Source organism: Etheostoma spectabile, chromosome 10 (assembly GCF_008692095.1).
Source record: "Etheostoma spectabile isolate EspeVRDwgs_2016 chromosome 10, UIUC_Espe_1.0, whole genome shotgun sequence".
In the NCBI taxonomy this organism is placed as follows: domain Eukaryota; kingdom Metazoa; phylum Chordata; class Actinopteri; order Perciformes; family Percidae; genus Etheostoma; species Etheostoma spectabile.
Genome location: NC_045742.1, coordinates 926,701 through 940,904, shown reverse-complemented (window position 1 = coordinate 940,904; position 14,204 = coordinate 926,701). Strand labels below are relative to the sequence as shown.

Here is a 14,204-nt window from a genome sequence, read left to right as displayed (position 1 = left end):
TGAAGAATGATGAAATCCTTGGTCATGAGCCCCGTTTTGTGCAGCAGGGGAGAGATGCAGAGAGAGAGCCAGACAGAGGAGCACTGCAGATACCTGACTGGTGAACCCACCTAGTGGATCGGACCGGTGCTCCAAAACATGACACACTGGTTTGGCTTTGACTTCAATGCATGTTTTAAAAAGGTCTAAGGTTTAAAGGCGACTGGAGTCTGTTTGGTGTGTTGCGAGCCGCCGGCTTTGATTTTGGCCAGTTTGACTTGTTGCATCAGAAGGCGGGCAGTTGGACTCAATGACCAATCTGATTGGTGGAGAGCTAACCCGGAAAGGACGAGCGGGATGAGCGTGGCTAGAGTCTCTCAAAATCAGTTGGAAATCTTTTAAACTGACCTTTGTCGATCTGATGTGAAGACAGATTCAGCAACTGCATGGCCAATTAAAACTATTTTCATAAAATACGAGATCGTGTTCCAAACAAGCCGCCATTATGGTCAATTTTTTGGGAGACAATACAAATCGCCTGCTTTTCTGGAGACGTAGTACGTCTGGGGGAAGGACGCTCAAGTCGGCATTGCTTCAGTGTGTTCCGAGGAACTTTTTTGACCAACTTGGGGGGGGGGGGGGGGGGGGGGGGGGGGGGCAGAGCCTTTAGATTACTGCTGTCTGTCAGAGGGAGAAAGGGTTTGTAGGATTGTTGTGCGGCTGTAATTGTCACACACTATTATTACTCTCATTCATTACTCTCACTCTCTCGCACACACAAACACACAGCAGCAGCGGAGTACTAATAAACATCTTCACAAATCAGGGTTTCCATGGTGATGAAGTTATTTACAGTACAGTGGTGTATAAAATGAAGCAAATGTTGCATGGGTGCACACATCAGAAGTGAGGATGTTAATAAATAAACCGCTACAAATGTTGATAATGAGATCACCATCTTTGCTTTGACTTTACACACAAAACGCTTATTTCTATCTAGTTATTATTATTATTTTCTATCTAGTGTTCAATTGCACATTGAAATACCAGGTATTTAAGCACTGGGCGTTTTGTTGTGCAGAATTCTCAATACAACTATTCTTGATAACATACAATGTCTGAAATTCATATAGTCAAACATATATTGGGACTCTTAGCAAGAAGAAGAAAGATAATAATCTATATAAAAAAAATAGTAAAAATGATTATTTTGTGTTTTTTTCCTGACACCCATCTGGTCTCTAATGAAGCTGTCACCTCTTGTTTGGGGTATCAAAGGGTTTCATGATATTATTCCAAGTGAAGGATCAGATGGATGAATGAGATTACTGTAGAAATCTTTCTTCTTTAGCTAAACATCTTATCACGCTCATAGTCTGTACCCCTCGACGTAAATCCAGGACAGCTAGCTAGACTATCTGTCCAATCTGGGGACTATGGTTACCTGGTCCTCAGGTCTCTGCAGGGTAAATCCAGACAGCTAGCTAGACTATCTTGCCAATCTGAGGACTATGGTTACCTGTGTCTCTCAGTCTCTGCGGGTAAATCCAGACAGCGCTAGACTATCTGTCCAATCTGAGGAATATGGTTACCTGGTCTCAGATCTCTGCAGGGTAAACCGACAGCTAGCTAGACTATTGTCCAATCTGGGACTATGGTTACCTGGTCCTCAGGTCTCTGCAGGGTAAATCCAGACAGCTAGAGACTATCTGTCCAATCTGAGGACTATGGTTACGGTCCTCAGTCTCGCCGGGTAAATCCAGACAGCTAGCTAGACTATCTGTCCAATCTGAGGACATGGTTACTTGGCTCAAGGGTATATGCAGGGTAAATCCAGACAGCTAGCTGGACTCTCTGTCCAATCAGAGTTTTCCCTTGCAAGATTATTTTTCAGGGGCTCTGTGCGAAAGTTAGCGCCACACATGAGGATTGGGATTGGTTTAAAGAAATGTCAATAAACCAGAGCACGTTCTGCTCCCATCCCAGAATGCTGTGTGGATGGTCTGGAAAAGCGAGACTATCACCCTCATGACCATCAGATAAACTGCCCCATCCCTCAAAAAGGAGGATTATTCCTTGACTCTTATTTGCCGGGATTAAAAATAAAGTGGTTTGCAGCAGATTAAACTGTCAAGATTAAAATGATTAAAAATGTTATCTTGACATCTGGAAACTAAACACAAGTTAACAAAGCGTTAGCACCCACATCACTTCAAACACTGACACATTCCTTTCACATGTAAGGAATCAAGGTAACGTTTATAAAAACGCCATGTTGCAATTGTGTGATCAAATTTAAATGTTAATTTATTTAGTGTTTCATTAAACGGTGCTGTTATATTTCTTTTCAACTTTTGTTGTCTGATAAAGTGCTCCTTGCTGTAGGCCTACATAGTGAGTGGCAGTAGCAGAGATATGTTACCTTCCCTGTGTGACTGACATGTTGTGACAGGATGACAGAGAACACTGACAGTCAGCCTCGTAAGGCTTGGTGTTGATTATCAAAAGTCCATTTTGCTCCCCACACACACACACACACACACACACACACACACACACACACACACAATTGCATGTGGCATGTCATTAACGCCACCATTAGTAGTGCAGTAACGATCTAACACATATATCCAAATATGTGAGTCATGGTCAAACACTTCCCACACCTCCCAGATGACATCCGTTCCTTTGGGTCCCGCCTGAGCCACAGGGGCCCCTGTCACCTCATAATGAGGAGCCCAAAATAGGTGTGACAAATGTCATCCATCCCTGGGCTAGTTCTACTCCTACAGAGCAGTATGGGTTGGACAGGACATGACAGGACGGGACATGACACAACACCATGCACTCGGGAGGAGGTCTTGTCACTGAGAGGTGTAGCGCTAAGCAGTGAAACACATCTCCTCCATGAATAGGAGGCGGAGTTGACCAGCCTGGGAGACATACCTCGATGTTGCTTATAACCCTGGGTTACTCTACTTACTCCCACGGAGGAATCACTTTTGAAATGAAAGGCTCTTTAGGAATTCTGAAAAAACAACAACCACTGCACACACTTCAAAAGGGGAATCTTTGAATATCCTTAGTTAGCATAAAGATTTTACAGGGAGATAGGATAGGAGTTCTAGATGCTCACAGCTGAGAGGTGGATACCCCAAACTACGAATAAATAAAGACACTGTGCCAACGCAAATAGACAAAAATGATTAAAATGATCATGCAGTGCAGTGAATATCTCCAGGAGGTTTGCACTGCTGGGCTACAGTATGTATGGATCTTATGCAGTATTCATTCAGAAAAAGTAATATGTTACATATGTTATTACATATGTTTTAGTAAGTCATGCTTCAATATTAAACATTCTGAAAAATATATGCCTATAATGTTCAATAATATAGCTAACAGAGATATCAGGATCTTATGCAGTATTCATTCAGAAAAAGTAATATGTTACATATGTTATTACATATGTTTTAGTAAGTCATGCTTCAATATTAAACATTCTGAAAAAATATATGCCTATAATGTTCTATAATATAGCTAACAGAGATATCAAACCGATGCTGTGCTACATAAGACATGTTCACAAAAGATCCTTATGGACACTGAACATACTCCCTAAGTGGTTGGCAGGCTGTAAAGGACACATGGAGATTCTGTTCAACAGTTTGAGCACCAATCTAAGTCACTGTGGAAGAAACTGCAGCACTTCTGTTTCATGATAGTACAAATTTTGGGGTTATGAAAAGGAAGTTTTTAAAAATTCATGACTCATCTTAAAGGTCCAACGTTTAGGAATTTCTCTCATCTAACTTTGAGATCCTATATCGCCATCAACTCTCTCTTGCGCCAAAGTCAAAGTACATATTCAGACTGATTTGGGTCTTAGGGAGCTCATTTATTTAAGTGTTTTCAAAAATAGATTGAAAGAGTTGGAGGAAAGTACGTCAGGTGGTAGATGAGCTATTTGCCCTTATGAGGTCTAGGATATGATGACCTGAGTCGTATTTGGTATACTCGCTGTGCTGTCATCTCAAATTGTTTGTCACTGATATATGTTGTCTTGGCCAAAACACGCTTTTAACAGGGGATTTTGAATCTCAATGAAACTTTTCCCGATTATAGCCTACATTTTAAATAAATAAAATGAGATGTGTCATACATCTGTGTAAACAAATACCCACCCACACACCCACACACACACACACACACACACACACACACACACACACACACACACACACACACACACACACACACACACTTAAATTATGTTGCTGGGGAACATGTTTAATTACAGGCTAGGAAGCAAGTGACTCGGCTGAAAAAAGAAGAAAAAAAACAAGACTTGATAACACTGACATTTACAATCTGTCTCATTTATCACACACTGCCAACGCAGAGTCAAACAGGGTCATTACAGTACATAGTAAACATCGATTAACTCAACTCTCACAAAACCCACTAAACATTGTCTGATAAATTATTTTTACTCTAAGAAATTTGCAGATGTCAGCATTCATTTCCCTGGACCTGTGTGTGTGTGTGTGTGTGTGTGTGTGTGTGTGTGTGTGTGTGTGTGTGTGTGTGTGAGGCACGCACGTGTGTCTGTGTGAATGAGAGTCAGCATCAGAGCTAAATAGCTGGCACCTTCAGCATGCATTTCCCTGGCCTCTTGCTATTATTTGTCTCATTTGTTACCCAGTGTTTGAATGTGTGTGCATGCACCTGTGCCAGCATCAGTGCTAATAGCTTACCCCCCCCCCTCCATATGGAAGACAGGATTTGACAAACTAAACTGAGGTGTACTCTGGTTTGTGTGGATAATGTTATAGAGTGAATCCCAAGGGCACATCAAGTTCTGACAGATCTATAATTAGTGCAAGTCATTTTATTTAGTCCTAACACAATGATTAATCTCTCCAGCTCATTCAAAAGCACACAATTTTTACGGACACATTATGGGATGTAGGGAAAAGGGCTTATGTGAATCCGTAAACTGGGCCCTGTTGACATGTACAGCAGCCTGAGTGTGTCTATGAGTGCCAAATGCTGGACCAGATGTTACTTGAAGTTAAGTCTCTCTTTAAAGACCTCCTTGCATGTGTGGGGACCACGCATACAAACCCACAAGAGCCGTTTCCTGTGTATAAAAGAGTGAATATGGCGATGGAGTGAGTGGTGAGCATTGAGGACTGAAGGAGCGGAGTGGAGTCTGCCCCAGGATACTCTTCAACAACTCCTCTGTTGCTGCAGCTACGGGATGCTTTTGAGTGTCAGCAGCTGGCAGAGGCGCAGAATGCCATCGGAGAAGACAAAAAAGGATCGGAGGAGGAGAGGAGGGATTGCATTTAATCTCACCATTTATTTTTTATAGCATGCAGCTGCTTTGTTTTCTCCAATGCAATGCATGGACACACAGGCAGGTGTGCATGCAGAAGCAAACCCACATTCTGTATCTCATTTGTGTGGAGTTTTACACTCCCAAGAATGTCCAAATGCCTATGCATTTTCAACCCTGTCACTGTCTGTGGAGGGCTGCAGACAGTGACAGTCTACAGTCTACTTCTTTGACACATGGTGCCACCAGCCGCTGCAAGCAATACGCTTCAACAGGAGGCATGAAACGTGGTATGTACACACTATCCCACTGATTCAACCATTCACAATTGTGCAGGAGCCCTGACTAAGCAGAGGTGATGGTTTGTGAAGCGACAAGGATACCAGCCAAATAGAGAACCACTACCAGGAAAAAAAACCTTGATGCTTTGAATTGGCCAAGGACTTGATAACTCACAAGTACGGCCGGGCAATGCAGGTTCCTCTCATCCCTTCAAGGAGGATTCTGCAAACAAGTCACATATGGGGCTGATGGCTAGGGTCAGTCCCTGAATCTCACTCAATAGGGCACTGCTGCGGTTCCTGCAGATACTTGGAAGTCTCCTCTCCTCAAAGAATGGAAAGGACAGAGCAAATTCTGCCTTGTCCATTCTTGTACAGTCTTGAATAGAGACAGTGGAGGCAATCATGCCAGGATGCAAGTGGCAAAGTTTGGCAGAGTTTTTGGACAAACCAATCATGGCAACTGTAGTTATTTGTCCTCATTAAAGTTGAGTATGAAAAGGAAATTAAAATGGCCATTATATTGCCACTGGCTTTTATGGGTTTGACCTCATCGTAATTATATACATTTCAGTGCATCTGTGAAGATGATATGTCAAGACTTTAGAGCTTGTATAGCGGGCAAAGATACACAAATACACACACGGTATGCTGATTGTCAGAGTCATAGAGAGGGCCTCAATATGACAAATGTGTGATACAATCACTAAGGCAACAAGACAGGAACAGCAAGGGTAAAAAACAAGCCAGAGAAAGCAGGTAGGTGTGATAGAAGAGCAAAGGAGGACATATAAGCAAGTGAGGAAAAAAGTGAGAGATGGAAAGATGGAGAGAGGGATGAATGAGTAGGGACAGTAGATGATGTTAAGTGTTGTCCAGGCAGTAAGGTGGGTGGTGTGGATTATCTGTGTGGTTTCCATCCCTGAAGGGAAAACAGCAGAGGAGAATGTAGAGGGGCTCATTTAGATCCTTCTAAAAGGAAAGGCCAAAGCTTCTAGAGACTGCAGCGGCTGTGATAATGCCTTCTGTCTAGCGCTGGCCCTGGGGAGATGACACACCACTGGGATGTGGTGAATAGGAGCATCGAGAAAGACTGGGAGAAAGGCAAGAAGATGCACAGTATGGGTTGAAAGATCAGAGAGGTGAAAGTCTGCAGACAAACAAAGAGAGACTGCAGTGAGAGAGAAGAAGTGTAGTGTGCTCTGGTGTACTGCTCAGAGTGAGTTTACACTGTATTTGAGTCGTGGGATTATCAGTTAAGCATTGATACATGCATATTCAGCCTGAATGAACCAGCTAAGAAAATATGACAGGAAAATGAAACTTTTATATGTTCAAAACAGCACATGTTTAGGCAAAGCTTTCTCCATTATTTCTGGCTATATGTGAATGAGGCTTGTAACATTATTGGGATTAGTGACGTTTTCAAATATGTTGCTTTGTGGTGTTAAATAGTGAACACTTGTAATGAGCTTCCCAGGCTGCTGCATGTTATGGTGAGGAGAGAATGTGTTATTTGGCTGTGCTTATCCAAGCAGACTAGGTAATAAGGCTGTAATGGGGAAACAGTGGAGTTGAGATCCAATGAAAGCGGGGGGTCTGGAATACACACAAGCAAACACGCTTTATCAAACAGTGAGAATAAACTGAAAAGAAAAATGATTTACTTGAAATTTGTATGGTATGTTCAGAAATGTAAAATATAACCTGTTATAGCTGCGTCATTTGATATAAAAATAAATACAACAGCACTTATCAACTCTTGCAAGTCATTCAGCCTGACATTGTATTAACAAGTCCTCCTAACCATTTAACCAAATGGGTTGTTTATTCCTAAACTGCTATACAACCAGCCTTTTCATGAATTAGTGCCCCTAGTGGTGGCAGGATATAAGACCCACAGGACGTCTTCTGTCCTCACATCTAAACCAGAGAATGTAATGTCACGCTTTTAAACCTGTCGTTAAAGTTGAGAAACGGTTGCAGTTTGGTAAGGTCTAACAGGTTTCATGCTACTGCGGACAGTGCACATGGTCTTCACGAACCGTCTGGCCATGTGCACCAATTGGGGCTAAAACGCTCAGAGCATCGGTCAGAGAGGCTCAGAGAACTGACTTCTTCTCTTCCGTAGCCAATCACTGCAATGGGGTGTTTGTGTTGTTACAACATCTTGCAGGTAAGTGGCTCGGTGCTAAGGCCCTACGCAGACCCACAGTCCCACAGGCCGCGTTTCCATCAACTCGCCGTCCAGACCACCCTAACTTCGCTGGACACAAGAAGCATGAAACATGCTTTATGCTCTATTTATTTAAGTTTAGATTAGGTCAACGCCCATCTCTCCCTTCAATGTCTATCCACTGTCACTGTAATAAAGGGAAAAGCCCTAAAAAATAATCTTTAAAAAAAACGAAAAGAGCTCATATTATATTCATATTCAGGTCCGTAATTGTATTTAGAGTTTGTCATAAACTTTCTGTCATAATTAATATGACCACTAGAGGGCGTTGCCAATCCAAATGTAAATATGAGTCGTAATTGCTGCTTGAACAAAGGACTTATGGGGGCGTTTTTAGGTGGAGGACAGTCTCTGTATTATTGTTAGCTGATTACTTGTTGGGAAATGGGTGTGTTTTTGTTTGGTTTTTACCTGACCAATCAGTACTGAGCGATGTATCTCTTCTGCTGATGCCATTTTAAGGCGCCACACAATTTTGAGATTTGGCACTATTTTGCTTCCGTAATATGTCTTCTTCCAGCAGAAAACATCCAAAATACACATTTACATTTTAGTAAGCGTTGTCTATTTATTTCTATAGATTTATCCTAAGTTCACCAAAAGTTGGCGTCAGATACTGCCTTATTTGCATATTTAACATAACATTACAGAAAACTTGTAATACAAAAACAATTGTCTTAATGTAAGCAATCAACTGGTGAAGTTTTATGGCGATATCTGTTACATTTCTTTTACCCTATTAACCTGTAGAGTCTCCCCTTAAGGTGGCGTGAAAGTGGCGTTAGCAGCTGCTTGGTGCAGTTAACTTCAGGTTTATCACGCTACATGTAATAATTGACAGTTATTGATTTCTAATGAATATGGCTTGGGCCACAATTTGGCCAACAAATTCAAAAGTTTTGGAGCAGGACAAACATGTTGGATGTAGGAGGAATACATTATCAGCATGTAGACTTGAGGCGCGTCTAAATAAAGGTCATTAGCTCCTCCTCACCTCCTTTCAAAGCAGCAAACAGTTTCCTAATGGGCTGGGAGGAAAGTCCAAGGAAAATATTTCTTGCCTGGGAGGCAAAACACAAATATACAGCATCCTGGAAAGTCTCCAAACACACTCCAAACATGGTTCCAAGGAGAGATGATGTTACTTATTTAGGTTGGATTTACCCTTCAGGAATCACTGAAATTCCAGTGAAGTTTTCATGTATAACGATATGCAGTGAGAAAGTTATTTTCAAAGGCTATGATATCTTTGCAGTAAGACTCAAACTACAGTAAGCTGTAGAAGAACTATTGTGCACATATAGAAGTATAGTAAGAAAAGCAAGACTTTCTTTAAGATTTTTGCATGACAGCATAGAGATATAGAAATACACCTCTCATAAACATGTTTGTTTAACAGAAATGACGGTTTTGATTGTTGAAGAAAGGTGTTTTTAGTGTTGTGCAAGAATCTCATTCAAAGATCCAAACATCTGCTGCATTCCTCTTAATTTGCACTGCATAACTAAATGTAAATGATCTCTCAGAATTACAAAAACAGCCCCAATAACAATTTGACTTGCAAAACATACATTGTGTGTTCTGCATGTGCGGCTACTTAATAGACCTTTCTGATGTTGGTAAACCGCAATGACCAGTTTTGTGGGCGGAGCCTAGCTGGGGAAAGACAGTGAAAGTCATGGTGGAGTCTACCGTTTTCCAACCCACTTTAACCCTTGTGTTGTCTTCTCGTCAACCATGAAACACTATCATCGCTTTTTCCGACCTTTTTGTAACTTTTTCAATGTTGTGGGTGCTTTTTTGGATGTTTTTTCCAAAGTTATTTGATATTTCTAATGTTGACATTCTCTGCGCTTATTTTGAAGGCCCATTTTTTGTGATAAAAAAACTGAAAATGGGTCAAATTTGACCTGAGGACAACATGAGGGTTAAATAAAACCCCGGCCACTGAAGCCTAAAAGGCTCCGCTCATTTAGTCTATGTAGTAGTGGGGTTGGGTGATTTGTTGACTGATTTTGTCATTTTTTGGTGGTTGGTTGTTGATGGTTTGCCTCGGAAGAATGAGCCTGCATGTAGAGCCATACACAGCTTACTTTGTCAATTAAGGACTTATTTTGATTGTTGGACCCATGGAAACGCTTAACTTTGTTTGGTGTGTGAAGTGGGGATGTTGTGGATGAGTCAAGGTAACTAAATGAAGTCAGGTAAAGAAGAGAAACTTGAATTCAGAAGGTGCAGGTTGTATATTTCTGTTTGATAAGAAAATAGATGTAAGACTTTTTCCTTTCTTGACAGTTTGGGAGTTTATTTATTATAGTAAAAAGCTAACAGAGCTTGAGGAACGTAGCAAACTTGCTGCTGGAACACATCTCCCAGCTCACAGAATAAGGAGGCAGGGGTAGCCACTGCTGCTCACACCTGGGCCATACATTGACGGTCCCGGCAGCCGGTTGCTGGGCTGTCGGTGGCCGACTACGTCGCTGGGAGCAGGGCAGCCCCATTTCGGGGATGGATAAGACAGGGCTGGGTAGCTAGCTAGCTAGAATATCCGTCTCTGGAGTCAGCACTGCCGCTGGCCACCTGTCAGCTGTCTGGCTCATTTTCTGTAACCAGTGTAGGATTAAAGCACGGTGGAATTAGCAAGCTAGCTAGCTAACTAGCCAGCTGTCTCTGAAAACAGTAAATCCATCATTGTTCCTGCTGTTTTTCTGCCAACCACAATGCGTGCACAACTTCAGTGACGTAATGCATCCACTCCAATATATCTGGAACTCAGCAACAGTTTGTGTGAGTGTATGTACATGCGTGTGTGAAGCACATGCTCCCTTGGTGCTCCAGTCCAACTCATTTTTTTATGGCTCACACAGGAGTCTAATGATAGCCGTGAGGGCGAGTCAATATGCATTAACACACCACAGACCTGTAAATTGTTTGTGCAACACAATATCACTAAAGCAAATTGACATGCTGAGAATAGCTACAGATGACCTCAAAACTACTCGACAAGAAGCACCAACGTCATAATGACCCACCCAACCAAAAAACAAAATTTTTATTTAATCAAAATTAATCGTATTTTATAGTGTGGCCTCATAAGCACATGAATTACTAATATTGCATGTCAGTTCAGACATCAAACCTACCCTTCTAACTATTTGTTAGGTTTTCATTAAAACTACGAAGACAATCTCTAAATAAAGACTCCCCTATGCCCAATTTTTGTAGTTACTGTTGACGAAAAGAAAGTTTCTGTCTACACCTACCATCTTGCCTGTAAATTACAAGCTGTTCCAAGGAGGAACACATTATTTCAATCCCTCACTCTCTCAAGTACTAGTTACAAAAATGTCTGGCTGAAAGAGGGAGACAACTCGATTCATCTGCTGCCTCTCTCTCCGTCTTTCTCACTCTAACTCCTTTTCTTTCTCCTCCTGTGGTGTCACAGTCCATATGGTGCTGCAACACTGTTGGTCTCCTGTGGCCACACTTCCCACGATGCATCTGTGGCTCTGGGCTTTCGAAGGAGCTGATAGGCTGAGAGGACTGTGGTATCGACCAGCTATCGCCTGGTGTGAGGTCAGCTCAGTGCAGCAGTGGAGTGTGTCCGGACAGCACACACCACTGACTTTCAATCTTTTGAGCATCCCGCCAATCAATCATCCATTTTCTATCGTCACCTTTGAAAAAAAAGCTCTTTGGTTGTATTCTTTAAAAACATGTGCGCTATTAAACATTTCTCTTCTTTAAGCTACTCTCAGCTTGATCAATTTCTCTTTTTTTTTTTTTAAACCACTCACCGTCACATGAACAGTTGACAGTAGGTCTACCTTTCAGGCTTTAATGAAGATGTTCTATTTAGAAAATACCATCAAGGACTCTCTAACATGCAGCCATTCTCTGTGAAGGTGATTTTACTGTTATTCTTCTCTTATCTGCATTCATGTGTTGTATTGCCCTGAGCTCTCTGCCTCTCGTGTCTGTGTCCATGCAGAGAAAACAGAGCTTAGCACAGATCAATCCCATTGAGTCTGACTCCTTTCACTAGCCAGGGATCAATACTGCCTGTTTCATGTCCCTATACAACACACACACACACACACACACACACACACAAACACACACACACACACGCAGACACACAGTTTAAAGATATGCCTATGAGAGCAGGCCCATCGCTTTTGAGATGACCTATCGGCCTATCGGCTACTTGCTCACCAGGGGATACAGAAGTTCATTATGACAGGCTTTCCAGTGCTAAAGGTCTGCTTTGGTCCTCGGCTGCAAAGTGCAGCATTTACGCTATCTGATTACATTAAAAGCTTGCCACGAGGCCTAGGAAGAAACCTACAGTGCCTAAAAGTAGTATACAGCTGAAAAACGTTTACATGGTGCAGCAATGTGACTGTTTAATGTGTGATAGCAGATATTTGAGAATCACATTACAGGACTGGAAGGGCTCTAAAAGTGATGAGGTATGCTTGGCTCAACCATACGTGCTGGACAAGGAAATGATGCCTACTGGAGCCGCACAGAGAACAGAGATAATTGGTAAATTGGTGAAGGAAATTGCTACATCCTTGAGTTCCAACTAGTTTTGCCTATTAGCTGCAATTGGCAGCCTTCACTATGTGTTATAACTAGAAGGTGATTTATATCCCTGGAACAATATATACAAAAAAACTTGAGAGGGAGATTAATTGACTAATACCACTCTCATGTCTGTGAAATAAACCTGACGCCAACAATAGCAACCTGTTAGCTCAGCTTGGCACAAAGATGGAAATCAGGGGAAACTATCCCTGCTCAGTACACAGTAAAAAAAGAAAGAAATGCACCTATGAGCATCTCTATTGCTCTTTAATTAACATGTTACACTGTGTGTGTTTAATCCACATATAGAATATTCTATATCTATGGTTTAATCCACGCAAAAAGTGTAAAATCAGCATGTTGTACAACCTCCACATGTTAAAGATAAATCATGTTCATAAGGGAGCTTTAGAGGTGTCCCCTTTGGACAAATCAAGCATTTCTGTATTTTTCTCTAAGCTAAGCTAACCAGCTGATTGCTCTAACAACATAGTTAGGGTACAACGGAGAAGAACGCTAAGCATGCAGTGTATTTCCCAAAATGTTGAACTATTTCCGTAAAATCATTAAATTGACTTGATTTTGCGTGTAATGTCTCCAGTCCAGCACAGTATGGATCAAGCCCCAAGCTACAGTGTGATAAAGCATTTGAAGGGAATGCTTTGCTCCAGAAACTCACCTTGCCTGGAGTACTCATCAGCCTCGTGGTGAACCAGGTCAGTCACGCAGCCGCTATAGTGCAGCCTCTGCTCGTGGTCGAAGGCCTTGAGCGTCTCGCTGGAGCTGTAGGACTTCTGGGTAGGCACACGACACTCATCTGCATCCAGGGAGGAGTTGTTGTACTGGGAGTCTTTGGAGCAGCGACCCCTGGTAAGGGAGCGGTGCCTACGATCCTTCAGATCCATGCTGAGGTTGGGTAGGGTGGGGGAGGCGGGGGCGGGCTTTCAGGGAGAAAAGATGGAAGTGGAGGAAGAGGAGGAGGACAAAAAGGTAGGCGGGGGATGAAGGGGCCTCCTAGCGGGCCTCCGTAATGTCAATCTCCCCTTCAGTCACCTGGAAAACAGAGATAGAGAGAGAGAGGGAGAGATGGAGAGAGTGGAAAAGAAAGCAAAAAAGGTTGGTTTAAATTTAATGGATGCACTGCTGTGACTCATTCCTGCTTTAAACCCCCCGGAGAATCTACAGGGAAAGTTAGGTAAGAGGGAGTGCGTTGAATGGACATTTGAGCAACCAGGCAAATATGCAACACATCAGACTATTGATGCGGGATAAGTAAGGCTATTTGTGCTATGTGGGGAGAAACAGAGCTGCCATTGCTGGGGTCCACAGAGATATTCAACCATCGACCGGGCAGATGAATAATGGTCAGCCAGCATTTAAATCTATGACCTAAAAACAGGGAGTGACTCAAACACGGTCCAGTTGTCTTAAACTGATGACAGCCACACATAAATACAGACACAAAAAAGGGGGAACGATGATGTCAAGAAAGTGGGAGGAAAGCCAAGAGGAAAGATAGACAGAATTATGGGAAAAGAGATGCAGATTATCTAGGCTGGGAAAAGGTAAAGTGCAAGAAAAAAAGAAAAGCAGCCGGATGCAACAGGAAGAATGGAAGAAGAGGAGAAATGACTTGAGGGCATTGCTAGTCTCTCCCTCATTATCAGAGTGAGAATGAATCCCGCTTCCTTAGAGGCTGTAAGGGATAATCAAACACAGCCAGATGCAGATATACATATATACACACACACACACACACACACACACACAAACACAC

The 14,204-nt window shown here is 42.3% G+C and overlaps 1 protein-coding gene across 11 annotated transcripts in view; it reads right to left on the bottom strand.

Moving 5' to 3' along the window:
* Positions 1-14,204, bottom strand: part of tenm2a (teneurin transmembrane protein 2a) — a 205,347-nt gene that overhangs the window by 140,924 nt on the left and 50,219 nt on the right. For all 11 annotated transcript variants that reach the window (XM_032528708.1, XM_032528709.1, XM_032528713.1 and 8 more), the window contains exon 2: positions 13,107-13,480. In XM_032528708.1, the coding sequence (XP_032384599.1) occupies positions 13,107-13,332 (226 nt within the window). In that variant the 5' untranslated portion in view covers positions 13,333-13,480. The remainder of the gene's footprint in view (positions 1-13,106; positions 13,481-14,204) is intronic.